The sequence below is a fragment of the Triticum dicoccoides genome, chromosome 5B (genome assembly GCF_002162155.2).
Source record: "Triticum dicoccoides isolate Atlit2015 ecotype Zavitan chromosome 5B, WEW_v2.0, whole genome shotgun sequence".
Classification (NCBI taxonomy): Eukaryota; Viridiplantae; Streptophyta; class Magnoliopsida; order Poales; family Poaceae; genus Triticum; species Triticum dicoccoides.
Genome location: NC_041389.1, coordinates 230,956,386 through 230,979,828, shown reverse-complemented (window position 1 = coordinate 230,979,828; position 23,443 = coordinate 230,956,386). Strand labels below are relative to the sequence as shown.

The window sequence follows — 23,443 nt, the reverse complement described above, 5'->3', positions numbered from 1 at the left end:
CTGTGTGTACTGCGAGGTGTTCTTCGATTTCGTGTTGCTCCGAGACTCTAGGTAGTCGGGTTCGAGATGTTTGTGAGCGGTGCTGGTTCTCGTCGCGCTCGCCGGTTCCACGGCGCGTGTTTGGTAGGGGATTTTGTTTCTGTGTAATGTGGACGTTTTGGGGGTTCTGTGTGCTTTGAATTCGATGCTGGATGCGTCCAGAGGTTCGTGTGATCGATCTCCGGAGCCCGGTGCTAGCGCTGGTCTCGCTCGCTCGGTTCCACGGCGCGTATTTGGTTCGATTCGACGAGCGTTTTGGGGGGATTTGCGTTCTGCCCAATGTGATTGCTTAGGGTAGGGGTCCCGGGTTGTTTGATTCGAGATTGCTGTGTGATATTGCAGACGCTGCCCCTGATCCTAGCGATTTTCCATCTCTAGATAGACGATTGAGGCTGTCAGGCCGTCCTGCGATTTTTCTAGAACCGTCCTGTTACTGCGTGCGTCCGATTGTTGGTACGGAGGTAGAAGCATTTCTCTGTGCGGTTCTTTTCTTCATGATCGGTTAGGTGTTTGGTTCTTATTTCGTGATCGAACTGCTTTACCCGGGAGGTTTGGGTGCAATAATCTCATGCTCTGCTGGTGCACGCGAGTTCCGATTGTTTTGGGTTTGCAACTCTGCAAAGGGCATTTGCTTTATCGAGGCATAAATCTCCGCTTCCATACTTGCTGCCTACTTCTGCGTCGATAGGAACATTGGCTTGGGTTGGTACTAGTAGAAGTAAAATGGGCAAATAATCCATTTTGTGTGAGCCGCACGCACCTCACCCAGTCCCTGCCGCCGCCGCCTCTGACGCCCCCACCTCGACCCCGCCGGCCGCCACCACCACCTCCGGCGACTTGGTTCAGAGTTTGTACAACTTGGTGATATTTGAGGTTGAGGTTGAAATTTGTCCCTTTTTCAGAGTTTGAGGTTGTTGTGTCCTGGAGTTTGGTGATAGTTTAAGATTGCAATATATACTGTTTGTATGGTCTGTTGTTTGTACAACTTGGTTCAGATGCTGCATAGGAGTTTGGATTGCTATTGTTTGCCTAGGAGTTATCAGCTTGATGATCATCATTCTGTTACACATACAGGTAGTAAAAAATGAGAAGGAAAAAGAGGAAATCACGGAGAAAGAATACGGGTCATCATGAAGAGACTGGTAATGATACGGAGGTTGATGATCCGGAGAGTGATGGAAGGAGCGTTCACTCGGAGCTTGCTGATTTAGATAAAGAGGAAGCAAGTGGTGAAGCAGGCATTGTTTCTGCAAGCACTGGTATGCAAAGTCATATCTTAGTATGTGTTTGACTTAAGAATGAATAAGAATATATGATATAACTGTTTCTCCTTGATGCAGTACATTATCGTCATATCTTAGTATGTGTTTGACTTAAGAATGAATAAGAATATATGATATAACTGTTTCTCCTTGATGCAGTACATTATCCAGTAGCTGTTTGACATAAGTATGAATCATAAGATATGATCTAACTGCTTCTTATATCACTCTTGATGCAGGAGATGATACATGGTTATCTATTGCTCGTGATATGAGAATTAACAAATCAAAACCGGTAAATACTTACATTTTTGTTCTTACTGTAATTTAATTTTGAATGATTGTTGTTGTTGTTGTGGAAACAATCGAAGAGTAAGGGATATCTCTGCATTAGTACTTGAACAACAAAGTTAGCAGGGGTATGTAAGGGCGGCCTTATTCCAATTTCATATATTAATTTTAAAGAGATGATGAATTTTAGTTCGAATTGATATTTAGCAAAATTATTGTCGTCAAGATGTCCGTCACAACTATATTATAATACTCCCTCCGATCCATATTAATCGTGGCTCACTAATCGGGGGGAGTTTGTTAATACAACTACATTATACTTCATTTGTGTTCATGCAGAACGCATTCTCTGGAGGTATTGTGATGCAATACAGTATTCAAAATATTGAGGAAGCACCAGTAGAAGGCAAACTCTATCAAGGGAGTTTTTGTTTTCAGCATGATATTGATGGATCAACATCTACCGAGTGCTCTTTCCTGATAGCAGAAAATCTTAATCATGCGAAGGAAATATACAAGTCATCAGTTGCTGTATCCCATGAAGGGATTGCTAAAGCTTATTTCTTCACCTATTGCATTCCATTGAAAAAACATGTTGTGGTATATGAACCTCTGGAATATTATAAAAGGGAGACCATGGACTCTATTTGCTTCAACATTAAATCACTAAAGTTTAAGTGGCTAGACAATATAAGGTAGGGATCACATAAAACAAAAATGTCACTTCATATACTATTTATATAAACTGTGACTAATGTTTAACACTTTTCACAGAAATATTTTTGGCAGCCTTGAGTCTCTTCATACGATGCGACTAAGCCATCCTTGCACAGGTGATATACACAGCTATATGTGGTCCAAGAGAGATTCTTCTAAGTACTCCACAAGATTAGTAGGTGCCCATGGAAATATAGGAAAAGATGGCAGAGTAGATGACTCAGGTTCAACAGAGAGAACTGAACGCCGAGGTGTGTTGTCGTTTCTGGAGCTACTAAAGATTACAGGTTGCGAAGATTATCCGTCACTAAAAGAGCTTGTTGAACAGAGGTATAATTTGTTTGTTTACTTATACACTTTCTTTAAAAGATCACTTGCATTTAAGCTTCATTGGAAATACGTTTGCATTGCTTTCTTGGCAAGTCTAGTAATTGAAACCTTTATTTAGGTAACACAAGACGTTCGCATTTCACAATGTTACTCATTACCATTGCATAATATATGTCATAGTATTGCAATGGAAAAAACTTCAGTATAGATAGCACTGTAGTGTTTTGTTTGCAGACAAACGAAAGCATTGCAATATTTTGCGTGAATAATTGTGATGAATGATGTTTTTGGGGAGCTTGCATAATTGCTAAATACTTCCTCCGTTCCTAAATATTTGTCTTTTTAGAGATTTCAAATAGACTACCACATACGGATGTATATAGACATATTCTAGAGTGTAGATTCACTCATTTTGCTTCGTATGTAGTCATTTGTTGAAATCTCTAGAAAGACAAATATTTAGGAACGGAGGGAGTATATTTTTTCTATGAATTACTTGAAGTTGTACTTAACATTGATTTCATTTGATTAATATTCTATTTTGAATTTTGAACGACAGCCTCTGTGGTAAAACAATTCTCGGACATCCTTTGCTAATCAAGGAAGATGCTGAAAAAATCATGTGCTATTATGAGTTTCAGCAGAGAATGCATGAGTTAACACTTGAGCAAGCTAATCAGTTGACAGAGAAACTCAATAAACAATTCCCTGGGTTGTCAACTAGTTGGAAAGAGAAAGTGAAATCCAGTAACTATCTGAAGAGCTTAAAGGTTGATGATGATTATAAAGACACTTTTCTGAGTTTGCTTACTTTTGTCAGGAATTTAATCGAACATAAACATGACGAACTTCTATACAGCCACACACACGTAACAATCTTCTCCTTTCTTTTAATTATTTAGTAATGTTCATGATGATCATTGTTCTTATTTAGTTATTGTTTTTCAGATCGATTTCAGGAAAATGGTCTCTGAGTTGTCATCAACATTTCCAACGTTTTTTGGCTGGCTATATACGTACTTGAACCTTGTTTGATAGGATGGACTCTTGCAAATCCTTGTCTATATACCGTTAAAAGCTGCTCTGATGGTATGTTTCTTGCTCTATTTCTCTCAATGTCCTCCTCCTTGTACTTGTCTGTTAATGGTGCTGCATCTTTCTATAGCAATTAAGCACCAATTAATGTAGTTCTATTCTGGAGCATTTAGTGCATCTTGGCTTGCAAATGGAGATCCGGACCGTGGGAAAACACCATACGAAAATGAAAACGCAGAATGCAATGGAAAGAATGATGTGGGAACTTCCTCTACTGCTGATGATAAGTCAGGTGCTGCTCAATTCAAGCGTCAGGCAAATACCCAAGATACTCCTGAAGATGATGGGTCTGAGGAATCGCTTGATAACACGCTGCTGATTGATACTCTGGCTCGGGAGCATGATGAAGCTGAAAAAAAGAAAGAAAAGTGGCTCTATCTTTTGGCAAGTATGCTGTGTATGAAAATGTAAGCACTTCCCCTTTGTTGAATGTGATAAAATCTCCTGAAAGTGCTAGTGTATCCTTCATTGAAAAAAGATCTTATGCTGATGCTGTTAAACATGTTACGCAAACAAAACCTTTGCAGGAGAATGGAGCTTTCAATGGGCAGGGCTCTAGCACATATCTGGTCCAGTCTCCTGAATCTTCGATGGACAATGAGACCGAGGTGATTCCCACGGTCCCACCCCTCCTCTTGTTACGGAAGAGAACCTCCGCTTCAGCCTGCATACTGCTCAAACTAACCTGATGCGAATTGATGAAAAGGCAGCAGCAGTGGCCAAGAAGCGTGATCTGGAAGGTAATAACAACTCGAACAATACTTCTGATGTTCTTTCTGATCCGGAGTTGATTTTGCGTGCTGTTAAAATGGGTGTCAATGTTCCTGACACAGATTTTGCGAGCGTAGATATCCTCTGTGAGCTTGAAAAAACTAGAGCTAACCTCCAGAAAATTAATACTGAGAGTGTTCACGACGATAACAATAGTCAAACTCTCTTCCTAACTAATGCCAAGGGGGATAAGACTCCGCTAAATATGGAATGGGGGGATGAGCGTGAATCTGAATCTGATACTAATCAATACACTCTGGTGAGATCTAGAAAGAAAAGAGCGCGGAAACCTACGGTGAATATCAATAGACCTGTTACTAGAAGTCAAAAAAATAAGGATATGCCTTTGAATAAGGTTGGGGAGAAAAAATGCTATGGTGATTAAATGAGTGGTATTTTTTGGAATTGTAGGGGGGCAGGAAAAAAAGGGGATGTCCACCTGCCTCTCCGATCTCATAAAGGACTGCTCCGTCGATTTCTTGGCGTTACAAGAAACTATGAAAAAAACTTTCATAATAGTTACTTCAGAAAAATTTGACCCCTATGATCTTTTCACTTGGCGTTGGGTCCCCTCGATAGGTAAATCTGGTGGAATCCTTTGTGGTATAAAAAAAGAAAAATTTGAGGTTGTTTCCTGGAAAGTGGGTAAGTTTATCTTACAAGCCACTGTTCATGATGTTGAAAAAGATGCAGTTTGGGCCCTCCTGGTAGTGTATGGAGCGGCCCAAGATGAATTCAAAGAGGATTTCCTTGTTCAAATGGCTTCCTTCTGCTCCCATATTGGTATTCCTTATGTCATAGGTGGTGACTTTAACATCCTGAGAGTGGGAGATGATAAGAACAAAAATATGAGACATAATCAATATGTTGACAAATTTAACTCTGTGATCAATACTCTTAACCTTAGAGAGATCCATCTAACCGGTGGTAAATATACTTGGTCGAATTAACAGGCGCATCCTACCCTAGAAAAACTGGATAGGGTGCTTATGAGCTATGCATGGGAAGATTTATTCCCCTTGGTGTCGGTTTGTAAACTTGTTAGGGATAAATCTGACCATAATCCCCTTTTGCTTTCCTTGAAAGCTGACAGACCTGGGCCTCCCAAGAAAAAAGAATTCCGTTTTGAACTTAGCTGTCTGAGCAACGATCTTTTCTTGCCTCGAGCCAAAGAAATTTGGGAGCAGCCTGTTAACTCGAATGACCCTATAGTCATCCTTAATATCAAGCTGAAAAGATTCAAGAGGTATTTTAAAGGATGGGGGTCTCACATTTTTGGCCATGAGAGAAAAAGGAAGAAAGAAATTCGTCGGGATCTTGAGGAGATTGAAAAGTTAGAGGAAGAAGGTCCCATCGATGCAGATATGTGCTGCCGTAGGGCCTCCCTTTTAGCTGAACTCAATGTGATCCTCACCAATGAAGAGCTATTTAGACTGCAACAGTCTAGGGAGAGGTGGTTACTGAAGGGTGATCAAAATACTGCGTATTATCATCGTATTGCTAATGGCAGAAAACGTAAAAATACCATCCACTCCTTACTGACGGTGACATTGTGATAGAGGGGACAAAAAACTTACTTCATCACGCAACCTCCTATTATAAAGAGCCATTTGGCCCAGCTCCAGGCAATCTTTTTCATCTTTCCTGAAACTTGGGGGGACCATGAGAAACTTACTGATGAAGATAATGAATTTCTGACGCGCCCTTTTTCTGAGGAAGAAGTCAAAACAGCCCTGTTTGGTATTGAGAGTAATAGAGCTCCTGGTCCTGATAACATCCCAGCAGAATTTTTCAAATGCTGCTGGGACTTTGTGAAGGTAGATATCATGCGTATCTTTGAGGCTTTCCATGCGGGAACGCTGGATGTAGCTCGTCTGAATTATGGTGTGATCACATTGATTCCTAAGATGGCGGGAGCTAAAAAAATTCAACAATTCCGTCCTATATGCCTTCTTCGCTGCCCTTACAAAATGATTACCAAAGTGCTGGACAACCGTGTAGCTATTTACGCGGATAAGTTGATCAGCCGACACCAGAATGCTTTTATTAAAAACAGAAATATTATGGATGGGATCCTGTCCTTGCACGAGGTGCTACATCATACCCATGTTAAAAAGAAAGTTGGGGTGGTGCTGAAGCTAGACTTTGAAAAAGCCTACGACAAAATTAATTGGGACTTCTTATTGGAGTGACATAGGATGAGGGGGGTCAGTGACAAGTGGTGTGAGTGAATAACTAAAATTCTGAACAATGGTACGGTTAGTCTCAAGCTGAATAATGGGGCTGGGCCATATTTTATGAGCCATAAAGGGGTCCGTCAAGGCGACCTCCATTCGCCTTTCTTGTTTAACCTTGCCGTTGAGTGCCTTTCGAAAATGATTTTTAATGCTCAAAAGGAAAAAATGATCACTGGTCTAGCTCCTGATCTGGTTGAGGGAGGCGTAGCTGTTTTACAATATGCAGATGACACGGTGATATGCTTTGAACATGACCCCTCTGCAGCAGTGAACCTCAAACTGCTTCTGTATCTTTTTGAGCTCATGTCGGGCCTCAAAATCAACTACCTTAAAAGCGAAATCTTGTGTGTGGGAGGTGATAAAGTATCCTAGAATATTATGCGGAGCTTTTCAACTATCAAATAGGCCATTTCCCTATGCGGTATCTTGGGGTACCCGTAAGTTTTTCCTCTCTTAGATGCCTAGAGTGGATCTTTGTCGATGAAAAATTTGGTAAATGCTGCGAGTCTTGGATAGGGAATGCTGCTTCTTAGGGTGGGAGGCTCACCTTACTGAATTTTTCCCTATCTAGCATTGTTTACTATTATATGGCGATGTTTCTTCTCCCTAAAACCTTCATTGAGAAACTGGACAAGCGCAGACGACGTTTCTTTTGGCAAAGTATGGGGGGACGTAAGAGATACCACCTGGTTTGCTGGGATAGGATTTGCCGCTCTAAGGACAAAGGTGGCCTGGGGGTGAAAGACCTACGTAAACAAAATATTAGTCTCCTTGTTAAATGGTGGTGGAAACTCGATACCCAAGAGGGGCTTTGGCAAGATATTGTCAAAGCCAAATATCTGAAAAAGGATACAGTCGCTACGGTGAAGAGTAAATTTAATGATTCCCCTATTTGGAAAGATATTATGAAAGTGAGAGAATATTATATGCGTGGCAGGATAATCCAAGTCAAATCTGGGAATGTGGCTTGAGTCTGGGAGGACTCCTTGAATGGGCTGCGCCCTATGTGCACTCGATACCCTCAATTATTTAGCATATGTACTCTGGCTGATCTCACAGGAGATAAGTTGAGGGGGGTTGATGTAGGTGATATGTTTCGCAGAAGACTGCACCCCCCTCTTGATGATGTGGAGTGCAATGCGTGCGGCTGTTCTGAAAATCCCCCTTTCTGCTGGGCCTGACCAGATTGGTTGGGCACCTGGACCTAACCGTAGATTCTCTACGAAATCTATGTATAAGATGCTTGAGAACAACTTAGCAGGTTGCGATTTCTGATGGATCTGGAAGTCCAAAATCCCCCTTAAAATTAAAATTTTCCTATGGCAGCTGTTCCAGGATGCTATTCTGACTAGAGATGTCATGAAACGACGAAAGTGGCCAGGCAATGCTAAGTGTTCCTTTTGTGCCGAACGGGAGACTTCCCAACATCTTTTTTTCCTGTGCCCGGTGTCAACAATTATTTGGCGTTCAGTTGGGGCGGTCCTGCGCACCGATTTGTGCCCCAACAACCTTTGGGCAATATTATTCCTGGTGCTATATCTTTCTTCCTGATGGTGCTAGGTTTTATACTTTTGGGCTGGCAGCAGTCTGCTGGCTATCTGGAATAGTCACAACCAGGCTACCTTTGAATTTAAACTGCCTAAAACTCCTTTTGAGATCGTTTTCTCCGCATGTGTTTTCATCAATGTTTGAAATAGCGGGCTATGGAAAATAGCGGCAGGCCTCCAAATCAGCTATAGCGGAGCTATAGCGGGCTATTTGTGAAGGCGACCATTTAGCGGCACCCTACTGAAAAGGCTATAGCGGGTTATAGCGGAGCTATAGCCGGCTATTTAAAACTATGGTTTTCATCAATTAGTGGGCAGGTCTTCTGAAAGGATCGGACCGTGAGGCAATAGAGCGGGGTGCACAGATGCTGAGGGACAGTACAAGCAACATGATGTTGATCTGCGCTGCGGCGACGGAGGACTCGGCGACGATCTGAGGAGCGGCTTCACCTTTGTGCGTTTCTCTGACACCACCCTTCACCCAGACCCCCCGCTGGATGTTTGAGATGCCCCATCTGTCTAGGGATACACTGTCCTATTTTGCTCCTGCACGAGCATGTGGCCTGTTTAGGTCTTGTATTCTGCAAGTTTGATGCTGGAGTCGTCTGTTCTTGAGATATAGGCGTCGCCTGGTTTTCGCCCCATAGCAGGTGTCTCGTAGGCGAGTTCCTGTGGTGGGTTTCCTGGCGATGCGTTGAACTCGCTTTCCCCTTTCCCGCCTCCTTCTAGCTTCTGCCCTGGAACTATGTATTTCCGTTATTCAGTTAATGGAAAGGGGTTATGCCCGGTTCAAAAAAAAAAGTGCATCTTGGCTTGCCACTTCTTTGCTGATTGGTTTACCATTGGTCGTGTCATGGTGCAGTATAACTCCAAATCAAAGTTTGTCATTCAAGCTCGAGGTTATTGCCGCAAATACCAATACTTAAATAATGACCACATGTAAGTAGTATGAGCTGTTCTATAAAACCAGATACCACTCGTAGGAGAACTAGTACCAAATATAGGCGTATGACTACTCTGGTTATATCAATGCTAGTGGTTAAGCTTGTTCCTTTTGGTGTTTTATCTAGTTGGCATGCTAATGCAGTATCTTTTTTGTCACTCTCTCCATTTGAAAATGTAGTGTGTAGTTTGACTGTCCAACTTTGAACTTCGACTGTAAATATCTTACAATAAGATTTTATTAATAACTACTCCCTCTGTCCGGAAATACTTGTCTTAGGAATGGGTATCTAGACTTATTTTAGTTATAGATACATCCATTTTATCCATTTCTAGGACAAGTATTTCCGGACGGAGGGAGTACAACATCCCAAGTATAAGAATACGAATCAGAGGATACCAATATGTGTTACAAACCCACACATTAATGGATTAAATGATGGCCAAGCTTGAATCCAGATAGTCAAACTGAAAAACAGAGGCAATGCCTTATTAGGCTAATTCTAGCCTGGCTTTATCTATGGGCTCTTAGCTTAATTCCTTGTTGGACAGTGAGTAATTCACACTTCTTATTCTTGCTTTCCTGTTACTTATTTGCAGAAAGTTCTAACAATATGCCTGTTTAATCAGCTGGTACTTGCTGACTTGGTTCTAGCTTTGCTTTTATTCCCTTACCACTGGGAAGGACACTCCTGTGCTGCATACCATTTTTCAACTTTGATAATATGGATGAAGTCAACCTTGACCACTTGAACAACTTCTATCCTTCAAATAGGATATGGATTTATCTTTTCACTGGGTATAGTTTTGCTGTCATGCATACTTTTCATCAATACTCAAGGGGTTATGATCACAATTTTCTTCGAGATCTTGGCCAATGGGATATGCTGGTGTGCACATGTTTGTCAAAGGACAGCAACATTGATAAAGCAGTGCATGAGTTCAGTGAAATACTGAAACATACAGGAGCATAAGGAAATTTTTGTTGCCCTTTCTTAGCTCGAAAAATGTTGGAACCAGTCAGGCAAGGCATTTTCAGAAGCTTGGAGTAATGCCTTGTTTGTGTAGCTGGGCTAATGATACAGAAATCTGAAACCTGACATCAAGAGCGCCACCATGGACAACTTCACAATATAACAGAACATTGCAGCTCCAGTTGAGCTCCTCTGCAACTGAATGGAGATCACTTGACTGTAGATGTCACAAACTGTTGTTGTGGTCCCGTCCAAAGAATTAATGTCAGAAACTTTGATAGAGAATAATCCCCTACGAGTATCAGAGCCAGGTTAGGGATATTTTTTTTTGTCCATGTGCAGTCATGGGTGATTTGAAAAATTCTAGGGTTCCATTGTAAGCTTTGCTGCATCCAGTATGATAATATGCATGAACACCATTTCACTTGCTGAGAGATAACTACATTAAAGTCTCATTCAAAATTCTCAAGGAAAACCCACTCTTGCTCAAGTAACTCTAAAGGCCACAATTCTCTGAGCTGAAAAGTTCGATTGCTGTGGTGCTTGATTGATGATCATGTTAGAGTTGCAAATGCTCAGAATAATCACAAGCTGTATAGTCTGCACTCTGTAGACGCTCACAAACAAGGGTGGAGGCCACAGTGGTTGCAAGCTGAAAACTGCACTTGTAGGTCTGTCAGAAATGTTGGAATCATATCTTTAGCATCCTCACAAACCACTGAAGTTCCTGAATCCCAAGGAAGTTGGAGAGTTATTAAGAAACCAGCTTCTTCATAAGGTTTGAGCCTTCCTTACAACTCACAGCTACCTGCTGACCAGGTTCATGATGACCCATAAATTCCAGAGCACAAGGAAGCCGAGTGCTACAGCTGAATTCCATTTGTAAAAACTACAGTATGAATGGACTGTAAGCATAGATTCCTTTATGCTGTACCCTCATGCTACTGTTGAGTAGCTCATCGAATGCCTTTTGAACTCGAGAGCTGGCTCTAGGATTGTATGTGCAGATGGCTAACTGCTCCATTTTCAGCGCCATGGTACACAGAGCCGACGGATTGAGCTCCACTAGCAGCGACGATTTCCTCTTGTGGTTGTTCTTGTCAGTGTGCTCTTCAACGAAACGTCACTCGTCGCCACGGACTCCATAGTAACAGTGACGGTGGTGTGAGTGCCAATAAACTGGGAGTGCAGATTGGGTCGGTGGCAGACACGTCAACGGTGGTGGTGGTAATGTCGCCTCGCCTCTGTCAGACCCATATCACTGCCCGGGAATTCAATTGAAGTTGCCGCTGTGGTTTCAGTGGTAGTTACTGGAATAGAAACACTGATTGGAGGAGTGGTGGTGTGGGCAGCGACGGTGGTGGATGCTGCAACAGAAAGGCTGCTCGGGGGCGCTGTCACGATGTGGGCAGCAGTGGTGGTGGAGGCGGAGGTGGTGGTGGTGACTGCAGCAGCGGGTGCTCTCGGAGGTGTGGTTACAACGGCAGTAGCGGTGGTGGTGGTGAGCCGCGAGATGATGGTGCTGCCAGAACGCAGACCGGGGCAGTGGTGGTGGTGGTGAGAACGTCGAGCAGAGATGTACTGTCAGAGGTGACCACGTCTGCTGCACTGGTCAGCGAATCGAGCATTGACGCCATCTTCACCCACCGCCCTAGATCTTCGGCTTGCTTAATTTGGTGTTTGAGCTGCATAATTTGAGCCAAGCTCACTTGCTCCCAACGCCTCCACACCATCTCCTGATCGGGAAAACGCCTTGCCCCATAGATTGGATCGCCGTAGGAAGAAATCATCATACAGTTTGGTGCAACAATATCTCAGAGGTTCAAACTGCTGCGTGCTTCATCTTTGCTTCTACTACTCTTCATTGGATTACTGGATGCATCTTTTTGGTGCTACACTTCATGTTTTCCAGTCTTCTTTTTCCGGTATTTATCATATTGTTTGTGTTCTCGTCATTTCAGTAGTGGCTGCAGTTCATGTTTCAGGGGTATAATAATCGACTGTTTCTGTTTTTGTCTGTGAGTAGATATTGAGACCAGGAATTAGTATTCCCTTTCGGCACGTTGCTGAAGAACTAAAGGGAAACTACATTTTCATGAACCGTTCTACATTTGTTCTTTCAAGAAGCTTTCCTCGCCTTCTTGTCACCACTATCAATGTTACTATGGTATTCTTCTTCCTGTTCAAGTTGCTAACTGGTTAGCACTTGAACTGTTCACATTAGATATCATGTAAGTATTCCATTTTTGTTCCTTTTCCGATGTATATGCCATCTTGTTGTTGAACACATCTATTTACATATTTAGAAACTGCAGCTACTTCATCTTGACACCTCCTACTAAGGACCAGTACGCACTGCAGTATTGGTTTGCCACTACTGTACATGCTCTTGGTCTGTCTGGTTTGTTGATTGTCTGCCCTGATGGAGGTTGTGGGCATGAGGCCGGGGATAGTGTCGCACCAAAAGGACCAGTACGGCAGCACTGATGAAGGTAATCACTACTTTTAGCATGCCTGCATATAGTTCTGTTCTCTAATACTCATTTTTATTTGTTTATACTTTTATTATGACTCATTTAGAATACACTTTTATTCTGGCGGACTTAAGTTTTTTTTTTTTTTGTGTGTGTGTGTGTGTGTGTGTGTGTTCTCTTTTATCTTCCTGATGAAGGGGATATTGTAACCGGTTACTGCACACAGTATATGTCTTATCACAGGGCATCTACGATGTTCTTTGGGGGGCCCTCGTTGGTTTCAATTTATTAGTAATGACTCATTGTCATTCCCACAAGTTGGTGTGTAAGACAGTCCTTGTATTCTCAGTTGTCTACTTAATGCCGTGCAGATCATATGTGTGAAAGAATAAATTGCACCAGAGGTAGAATTTCAGTAGGTGGTTCATGTAGATCCAAGAACTGGAAATTCGCGTGCTTGGATCATAAACTTATGCAAGTGCATCAAGTGAAATTTGAAGGTTGGGTTGTCTGACATGCTTCCAGATGGGTATACGGATAATATGTAAGTATTTACAATTGTTGCATTCATTCGGAAGTTTCAAAAGGAAAAATTGTTCTTTCCTCATCTCTTGTGTCTTTGCTATACTTAACTCTTAGCTTTTAATTAGTCACACTTTCTGCAAATCGAAGGTGTTGGCCACACAGTTTTCAAGTAGATACTTCTGCATATTGTACCAGGATATTTATTGCAGCTTGTATGATGCTACTTGTGGCGCTAGCATTTAACTCTTGTAATATTCAATTCTGCTGTTCTTATTTCCCAATATCAGTTCGGTGTGCATTTGGTAGGAGCTAGGGTCCTACCGGGCCTCTGTCGGAGATTGTACGGGAATGAGGGAGGCTGGCGAGGGCGTGGGCGCGGTGGCCGGCGCGAGGGCGCCGTCTTGCACGGGAGAGGAGGCGGCGGTGATGAGAGAGGAGGCGGCTAGGGTTAGGGTTCCGACTCCTCGGGGAGCCGGGCAATAGAATGTCTTATTGCTTAATTCCAAAAGGGTGTCTTACAACTGTTTATATAATCTCGATGCTAATAAAAATAAGATAACTTGGGCTAAGCCCCTAACTAAACGCGCCCATTGGGCCTCCTTCGGCTATAAGTGACGCCGGTCATAACATCTCTCCCCGCCTGCGCAAACAGCTCGTCCTCGAGCTGGAAGTCTGGAAAATGTTGGCGGAACTCCTCGAGCTGCTCCCAAGTGGCATCCTCCTCCGGAAGGCCTTGCCACTGGATCAATAAATGCCACACTCCACGACGCTGCTGGACCTGCAACACCTTCGTCAGTCCTGGAAGAAGGCGCCCGTCCGAGGTCGGAGGTAGCACCGGCGTGGCCGCCGGCGGGTCTCCTTGGAAGGGCTTTAGCAACCCCACATGAAACACGTCATGGATGCGGGCACCGGCCAGAAGCTGCAGGCGGTAGGCCACCTTGCCTATGCGCTCCACCACAGAAAATGGTCCCGCGTAGCGAGGGCCCAGTTTGCGCTTAGCGCGCGGGTCCAGGGACTGCGTGGAGCGGTGAAGGAGGCGCAACCACACCCAGTCGCCCACCGCAAACTCTGCCTCGCGGTGATGGTCGTCGTAGTACCGCTTGGACAGCTGCTTGGCCTGGTTTGGCGCACCTCTGCAAGCATCTCGTCCCTGCTGCGAAGAAGCGCGCCCGCCGCCTTCGTCCTAGCCGTCTCAGGGTCAACCGGCAGGATGAGCGGGGGCGGTCGGCCATAGACCACCTCGAATAGCATGGCGCGCAGGGCGGAGTGATAAGGGGTGTTGTAGCAGTACTCCGCCCACGCGAGCCAGTCTACCCAAGCCCGGGGACGATCACCTGTAACACAACGCAAATACATGGCAATCACCTTGTTGACCACCTCGGATTGGCCGTCCGTCTGAGGATGGAAGGCCGTACTCAGGCGGAGCTTCACGCCTGCCATCTGGAAGAGATCGCGCCAGACATGCCCCGTGAACACCGGGTCCCGGTCGCAGACGATCGAAGAGGGAAACCCGTGGAGACGGACGACGCCGTCGAAGAAGGCACGAGCCATGGAGGCGGCCGTGTAGGGATGGCCGAGCATGATGAAGTGAGTGTACTTGGAGAAGCGGTCGACCACCGTGAGGATGACGGACTTGCCGCCCACCTTGGGGAGGCCCTCGATGAAATCCATGGAGATATCGGTCCAGACCTGAGAGGGCACCTCCAAGGGCTGTAGCAGCCCAGCCAGGCGCAGTGTCTCCGTCTTGTTATGTTGGCATGTAACACAAGACCGCACCCAGTCCCGGACCAGCGCCTACACTATTTCGGAAACCTAAGGACTCGATCGTATGGATATGGAAAATACAGGATTTTCGATCCTAGCGGGAAAAGGAGGGAAACGGATACTCAATTCCGGGGATGTAGAAAACGGCGCGGAGATGGTGGAGTGTCTTCTGCACACCCTCGTGGCCGGCCTAGTGTGCCAGCAGCAGAACCTGGTGACGGAGGTCGCCGTGATCCGACACGAAGAGGCGGCGCCCATGTAGGAGCAAGCCATCCGCCAAACGCCACGGCTCCTCCAGGTCACCAGCATCGAGGCACTGCCGAAGGAGCTGAGCGTTCGGCGCGTCCGCGGTGGCCTTGCGGATGTCGTCAAGGAGGGCCCCGAGCGGATGCAGGGAGCCGCCCCGTCGGAGTCACCGGCGTTCACGTCGTGGTCGGCGTCGCGGCGGGGCAGGGCGTCGGCCACGGTGTTAAGGTGAAGTCAAATCCAAAGAGCTTGCTGATTCATTGGTGCTGCGGCACGGTAGACAATCTGGTCCAATAAGAACTTGAGGTTGTAGTGATCCGTGCGAATCTGGAACGGCCGCCCCCAAAGATATGGCCGCCAGTGGCGCACGGCCTGCACCAAGCCAATGAGCTCCCTCTTATAGGCCGCGAGAGTATGATGGCGCGCGGCGAAAGGCTTGTTGAAGAACGCAAGCGACCTGTCGCCCTGATGGAGGACGACGCCGAACCCCACACCGGAGGCGTCGCAGTCCACCATGAACGGCCGGTCGAAGTCGGGCATCTGGAGGACGGGACCTGTCGTGAGGGCCTGCTTGAGGGCCTCGAACGCCTCCGTTGCCTCCGCATCCCAGGCGAAGGCGTCGCCTCGCAACAGGCGCGTGAGCGGGGACGCGATGAGGTCGAACCCCCGGATAAATTTCCGGTAGTACCCCGCAAGGCCCAGGAAGCCGCGGAGAGCCCGCGGTGAGTGCGGCGTCGGCTAGGCCGCGACAGCCGCCACCTTGTCGGCGTCCATAGCAACACCCTCGGCTGAGATGACGTGGCCGAGGTAGGCGACTGAAGGCGTGCCGAACGAGCACTTCGAGCGCTTAAGATGAAGATGGTGCACTCGAATCTCGTTGAAGACGATGGCGACGTGCTGAAGGTGCTCCGCCCACGAGGCACTGTAGATAAGAATATCATCAAAGAAAACGAGCACAAACCGACGCAAGTAGGGGCGGAGGGCGTCGTTCATCAAGGCCTGAAAGGTTGCCGGGGTGTTGGAGAGGCCAAAAGGCATCACCAAGAACTCGAAGTGGCCGTGATGAGTACGAAACGCCGTCTTCGCAACATCGTCCAGGTGCATCCGTACCTAGTGGTAGCCCGAACGGAGGACGAGCTTGGTGAAGAAGCGTGCCCCATGTAGCTCGTCCAGGAGCTCGTAGACGACCGGGATTGGAAATTTGTCCTTGAGCGTCTGGGCGTTCAGGGCACGGTAGTCGATGCAGAAGCGCCACGTGTCGTCCGACTTGCGGACAAGGAGGACCGGCGCCGAAAATGGCGACGTGGAGATCCAGATGATGCCCAAGGCGAGCATGAGCGCGCACTGCCGCTCTAGCTCGTCCTTCTGTAGCTGGGGGTAGCGGTAGGGGCGCACGCAACCGGCGCCGTGCCCGGTAGGAGATGAATGCGGTGGTCGTACACCCGGGCTGGCGGAGATGATCCAACAGATGATGCTCGGGCCCTGCAGCAGTTGCTGCCAGCCGCAGCTGCGGCGTCGCTGGTGAGGCGCCACCCACGCCCTCCCATTGGACGTGGTGACCTAGGCGCCAGAAGGTCATCATCATGGCGTCGAAGTCCCAGAGAATGGGACCGAGGGTCCTCAAGAAGTCGACGCCGAGGATGAAGTCGAAGCAGCGCAAGTCGATGTCGGCGCACGTGATGGTGAAGTGCTTGTCGCCGATGGTGATGGGCACGTTCCGCGCAATCCCATGGCACTGGAGGCGGTCGCCGTTAGCCATGGTAACCTGGAGTTGCTCCCCGCCCGTCGGCTGGAGCGCTAAGCGGCGCATGGTTGACTCGGGCAGGAAGTTATGCGTGGAACCCGTATCCAGGAGGGCCACCAGGCGCTCGCCGTTGATCATCACCGGCAAGAGCATAGTCCGCTCGTCTCGGATGCCCGCGAGCGCATGGAGGGAGATCACGAGAGCCGTCGCTGGAGCGGGCGTCGGTGCGACCTCCGCAGCAACCGGGGTGGGCAAGTCGCCGAGCCCGTCGGCGGCTGTGTCCTCCTCGACGTAGTCGGCCGCCTCCAAGTAGAAGAGGCGCGGGCATACGTGGCCCGACACGTAGGGCTCGTCGCAGTTATAGCAAAGCCCCTGGCGACGGCACTCGAGCTGCTCGGCCAGGGTGAGCCGACGGTAGGGCCGCGTCGCAGGCGGAGCGGTTGTCGCCGTAGAGGCCGGAGGCGAACGCCCCGGCGCTGGTGGTATCGGGGCCGGCCTGCCTGGCTGCCTGGCGCCTCGAGCCGGCGACGCCTGCTGCAGGGCCTGCGCTGACGCTCGAAGGCGCGGGTGTAATACTGGCCGTCTGGAGGTCCTGAGGTCCCCGCAGCTCCACGTCCACGCGGATATGATCCGGCAGACCGCCCACGAAAAGCTCGGCCCGCTGGTGAGCCGTCACGCCGGGCGCGTGACACGCCAGGGCCTGGAAGCGGTCGGCAAAGTCCTGCACCGTAGAGGTGAAGGGTAGGCGGCCAAGCTCCGCTAGCCGGCTCCCGCGGATCGGAGGCCCGAAGCGTAGGAGGCAGAGCTCGCGGAAACGCTCCCATGGAGGCATGCCGCCCTCGTCCTGCTCGAGAGCGTAATACCAAGTCTGTGCGACGCCTCAGAGGTGATACGAAGCGAGCCAGGTGCGGTCCGACGCGAGTGGCCGTTGCCCCCGGAAAAACTGGTCACATTGATTGAGCCAGTTCAGGGGGTCCTCGGTGCCGTCGTAGGTGGCGAAGTCCAGCTTGGCGAAGCGCGGCGGCGTGTGGGTATGGCCGCCGTGGTGGTACGGCTCGTCGGCGCGGAGCAGTGAAGGGGTCGGCGCCGGGTCGGTGACCATGGAGGGCCCCCCGTGGAACGTAGCACCGTCGGGGCCGGCGTACGGACCGGCGAAGCTGGAGGGCCCGCCGTACTGTGGGGGTGGCGCCGGTGGCGACTGGACGTGCGGCGGCGCCGAGGCCGTCGTATATTATTTTTCTTGTACATGAGTCAAATTCACTACTAAGCACCTACATTTTTCTTGTAACATTGTCATTTTTCTCTTTTTAAAATGCTAAGCACGTCCATAACCATCAACAGATGAATCAATGCATGCATATATACTTATATATATAGTCATATACTATTTGTGTAAAATAGAATGTGTTTTGAGTCATAAATTTGCAAATTATTATTACGTCATTTTCCGGCTGCGAAGTCCCGCTCACCCACGCCGGTACTGGCGACGGCGAAGGGGGGAACCGGACCTGGTGAATAGGGACCCCGTCACCGAGGTAGGACCCGGCCCAGAAGTGGTGGGTGGTGGCGACGGCAGCTGCGGCGTCGGCTGCAGCGGCCCGGCGGCGGGTGGTGGCGATGGCAGCTGCAGCGGCCCGGTGAGCGCGGTGGAGGCTGCCGGGTGCGGCGGCTGCCACGGCAGCAGCATCGGCCCGATGGCGGCGGCCCGTAGGGGCCGGCCAGGTAGAGGCGGATCCCCTGGACCGCGGTGGCGAGGTCGCGGATCGCCCCGGTGACTTCCTCCGGGGTGAGGACGGCGGGAACCGGCATGGCAGAGGTGATCGGCACCGGCAAAGCAAGGCGCCGGCGTGGTGGCCATCGGGAAGGTGGTGGCGGTCGGCAGCGGGAGGGTTGGGGTGGGCGGCGGCGAAGACATGACCGAACCGAAGCTACCTGATACCAAATTGGTAGGAGCTAGGGTCCTACCGAAGCTTATTTACTAAGATCCTAGCGAGTGGAATACTTTGAACGAGCCTTGTTATTTTTTTTCTTTTTTCTTTTTTTTTTTAAGAAAAAAACTTAGTAATTATAGAAAATTAACTAATAACCGGCCTTTGCCGGAGATTGTATGGGAAGGAGGGAGGCTGGCGAGGGCGTGGGTGCGGCGGCCGGCGCGAGGGCGCCGTCTCACACGGGAGAGGAGGCCGGCGGATGAGAGAGGAGGTTGCTAGGGTTAGGGTTCCGGCTCCTCGGGGAGCCGGGCAATAGAATATGTCTTATTGCTTAATTCCAAAGGGGTGTCTTACAACTGTTTATATAATCTCGGTGCTAATAAAAATAAGATAACTTGGGCTAAGCCCCTAACTAAACGCGCCCATTGGGCCTCCTCCGGCTATAAGTGACGCCGGTCATAACATCATTTCTTTTGTCATCCCTCAGCTGCCAGTAGCACGTAGATTGAAGTTATCGTTGGGCTTCTTTCCTAAAGAGAGTAAATAGTTTAATCTCGTTTGGACTTGTGCAATCTTTTTTCTTAGATTATATGTTTGCCTTTGTTGCTGGATTTTGCATCATATGAGCTACTCCCTCCGTCCCATAATGTAAGACGTTTTTTGACACTATACATTATGGGACGGAGGGAGTATTATTCTCATCTCAAAAGATTCATGAGCCTATTTGATTTCTGGGAGAATATGCCTTCTAGCTTCTGTTAACTGCAAGTGGGGTATAACTTCTTTGAATAGCTGTTTACTTTTGGTCATCTGGGTGAGCAATCTAATCTAGGTTGTTCCACGTATGCTGCTACTTAGCTACAGCTCAGTAATTCAAAACTGTTTGCTGTCAGATTCGCATCAATTCCATTCTGGTTGAATTGCTGACTGATTTAGTACTGATATCATCCTACGTTTTGTTGTTTGATTTTTTACTGGATCACCCTTCATTGGGCTTAATGGTGGTGTTCCAGTTCCATAGTCTTGTTCTGTACTTGGTTCCTGGGGCTGCTATCGCTGAAATTCTGGACTAAGTCTGGGGGTGCTAAATTGTCTTGTTGCTTTCCTGACCTCTTAACATAAATTATTACCGTGTATGTACAAAACTTAGCATAACTAAATCAGCAAAATTATGTGGGAAAATCTGCTCATGGCACTCATAATTTACAAGATACCGAAGTCCCATTGCTGAAGCAAATTAGTAAACTGAATGCTCGCATGTTTTCGTTCCTAATCAAAACCATGCCCTGTCTTCGTTAGCCATAATATTTTTATACTTGGTCTTTCCCTGTTGTTCAGAACTCAATAAATTTTCCTTACCTATGCAGCAATGCTGCCTCAAGCGCAATTGAAGTGGAGGCGGACTGGTTTGGACCTCCATCAAAATCCATTCCCTCCCTCCCTTGACGGCAACAGTGACGCCAGAGCAACGGCAGCGCTGGTGGCTGAGAAGTTTGGGTGCTGGTGAGACGAACAGTAGAGGTTGGTCCTGCTTCCTGCTGGATTGGTAAAATCCCTTCTCCTGTTTCGATTAGTGCACTGTTTGTGGTGACGTGCCTTGTGGCGGTGATAGAAGATCAATTTATTCTGTTCTTAAAATCCCTGCTCCTGTTTCGATTAGTGCACTGTTTGTGGTGATGTGCCTTGTGGCGGCGGTAGAGGATCAGTTTCTTCGGTTCTTGAGTTGCTGTTGCGGGATCAGTGACTGTGATGACATATCCACATGTTAAACTCCCAAATTGATCAGCCCCTGATGAATTCCCACTCTCAAGATAGATTTGCAAGTGCTGCCCACATAGTGTTCGACACATGGTCTGAATCAGGAACTCCAGACGAGAGTACAAGTATTATCGAAAACCACTCACCGAGTACAATTCCTAACCTTCGAGGTAGAGTTCTTCATGTGGTCATACATCAAGTTCAGCTATCAGTGTCGGCAGAGGTGATTGATCAGGTTTTTCCTGCATATGGCGACAATAGAAGAAAATTTTCAGTCCCCTCATCAGCAATCACCTCATCATGCCCCTTCTTTGTTTGTTGAATATGCCCATGGTAGCATGTCCGATAAAGCTTTGGAGGCTTTACATGGGTGGTATCTGATCAAAATGATTGTCGGTTGTGGATTAGGCATGCTGCATCTTAGTGAGTTGCGAACTTCTTATGGCTATCCTGCTCCCAGGTTTTCAGAAGATCAATTTTAGCTTTTGCAACTACTCCCTCCGTAAGTTGGGTCATCTATTTTGGAACGGAGGGAGTAATACACAAAGACCTTAGAAGCTTTAAGACAAATTGCAACCTGTGGACTGACAGAGGTGTGTAACTTATTGTATAGTTGTAAAATAAAACATGAAATATAAGTAGTCTTTTCGCATGAATAGTTGGATTGTGGGGTGGGCTTTTACCCACGGGTTCCATGTTTGAGACGACATTTTGTGAATGTGGAGAGAAACACGTGCCTCGTTTGAAAAGAAAAACGCAAATGAAATTCTTATTTTTCTAGTGAAATCGATCGAGACGTCACTGCTTTATAATTAAGCAAAGCAGGACATTGTTACTTGACTGCCAGGGCCGGCGTACACCACATCACCTATGAATGATAAGGGTTGAAGATCAGATGCTTACTGAAAGAGGGATTTCCATTTGAAGAGATCAAACCAGCACAAGCGACTTCTGGGCCATGACGACAGTGATGGACTACATACCGAACAAATCTACACTCTAAAATATGTCTATATACATCCGTATGTAGTTTATGTTGGAATCTCTAAAGAGACTTATATTTAAGAACGGAGGGAGTAGACATTAAGATTGTTGTTGTATATCTTCCACTGATTGCACTGAAAACAATTGTTGCTTGGAGTTCCAAACTTTTATTTTCCAGATTTTGTAGTAGTAGGGATGTGTTTGCTAGAAATAACTGAACTGGTGTTTAAGAATCTCAGTGCAGCACTGCTACTTGCACTGATTTATAAACATTAAGATTCTTGTTCTATTACTTCCACTGATCACACTGAAAATAATGGTTGCTTCGAGTTCCAGTCTTCCATTTATCAGATTTTGTAGTAGTAGGGATGTGTTTAATAGAAATAAGTGAACTGGTGTTTAGGGATTTCAGTGCTGCACTGCTACTTGCTTGGTTAAATTAGTTGAACCGGTGTTTAGACCAACTCCAATGCGGGGACGCATTTGGTCCGCGCATGTCCGTTTAGGTCCAAACGGACAGAAACGACGGGCCCACGCGCCGACGTATCTCCAAATTACATCCCCTGTGTTCGGACGCATTTCCGTCTCATATTTGGGCCAAGTTTGCGTGCAAACAGACACGAGATGGACGCGCGTTGTGTCCTCTTAGGGCGTGTTTGGTTCCCTGGTTGCATAAGGGAGCTTGTCTAGGGCTGGCCTGGTTGAGCTGATGCAAAATAGAGATAAGATGTGTGTTTGGTGCACTGCATGATATGGGGCAGGCTCAGCTCAGATTTTGTTTGGTATGCTGCATCTGGGTTGTATGAGAGATGCAACATACAACATATGTTGTTTGGTAGCCTGTATGATGTGGAATTTGACTCTAGGAAGCTTGTACATGTATGTAAAATAATTAGAAGATCATATCAGATATATTTTTTGATTCAAGTAATAAAAGAATATGTCACGTGTCTTAAAAATGGCAGAGATAAGAGAAAGAAAATTTCAGCAATATCTTGTATGTTTATAAGTATATAAGCAGTTTATATACAAATAAGCAGTTTATATGGCACAAAATAGCTCAAAACATACTCCAGGATCATAGAGAGTGCGCAAAAATCAAGTATCCAGTGTCAGCACATCTTAAAAGTTCACACACACATATATATATATATTCCATATTGTCATATTACAGTCCAGTACATACTAGAGTTCGCATATTAGATAGCCATCAATCCATATTGTCATATTACAGTCCAGCAAAGGAACATAACACAAGGTTCATGTTACATTCCATACATCACATATATAGGTGCATGGTTTTTTTGACCAAATACAATAAAATATGGCCAGTTTGGTGTGAATTAGCACATATTTGCTCACACTCCTTCCTTGGGCGCTCCATCCTTAGGCGCTCCATCCTGTGGCACTCCATCCTTGGGCACTCCATCCTTGGGCACGGGCACTTCACCGTTGAGCTTGGAGAGGTGGTGAATGGCCCAACGAGTGCGACGAGTCTCTGACATCTGCACGAATGAGTGGCTCCTACCCCTGTTGGCGTTTTCATTGAGATAATTCAAGACAATCAATAGATCATCCTCGGTAAAACCAGGGAGCTCCATGACAGCATTGTAAAGCTCTGGGTGTGCCTCTCCGGTGGACTTGATAGCAATAGCAACTTCACGGACTGCATCAGACATGTTGCTCATGACCAGAACTTCTTCTTCACTCATCAGGCTAGCCCTTTTCCTTTTGCCAGTGGAGCTGGAAGCATCCTTACATGGTTCCTTCCCATGAGGAGCAGCACCAACATCTTCCCCATGAGCAGCAGCA

At 47.0% G+C, this 23,443-nt stretch overlaps 1 protein-coding gene across 2 annotated transcripts in view; it reads left to right on the top strand.

Moving 5' to 3' along the window:
• LOC119308174 overlaps positions 1 to 21,920 on the top strand; it is a 22,489-nt gene extending 569 nt beyond the window's left edge. The window contains exons 2-15 of one of the 2 annotated variants that reach the window (XM_037584296.1): positions 1,114 to 1,298; positions 1,541 to 1,596; positions 1,932 to 2,287; positions 2,367 to 2,639; positions 3,199 to 3,508; positions 3,588 to 3,728; positions 3,848 to 4,141; positions 4,262 to 4,474; positions 9,832 to 12,130; positions 12,232 to 12,436; positions 12,521 to 12,697; positions 13,051 to 13,223; positions 20,257 to 20,435; positions 21,495 to 21,920. In XM_037584296.1, coding sequence (XP_037440193.1) covers positions 1,124 to 1,298; positions 1,541 to 1,596; positions 1,932 to 2,287; positions 2,367 to 2,639; positions 3,199 to 3,508; positions 3,588 to 3,674 — 1,257 coding nt within the window. In that variant the 5' untranslated portion in view covers positions 1,114 to 1,123 and the 3' untranslated portion in view covers positions 3,675 to 3,728; positions 3,848 to 4,141; positions 4,262 to 4,474; ... (4 more) ...; positions 20,257 to 20,435; positions 21,495 to 21,920. Of the gene's footprint in view, positions 1 to 1,113; positions 1,299 to 1,540; positions 1,597 to 1,931; positions 2,288 to 2,366; positions 2,640 to 3,198; positions 3,509 to 3,587; positions 3,729 to 3,847; positions 4,142 to 4,261; positions 4,475 to 9,831; positions 12,131 to 12,231; positions 12,437 to 12,520; positions 12,698 to 13,050; positions 13,224 to 20,256 lie in introns of both variants that reach the window. The other variant, XM_037584295.1, reaches the window with a different exon arrangement.
• The last annotated feature ends 1,523 nt before the right edge of the window (positions 21,921 to 23,443 follow it).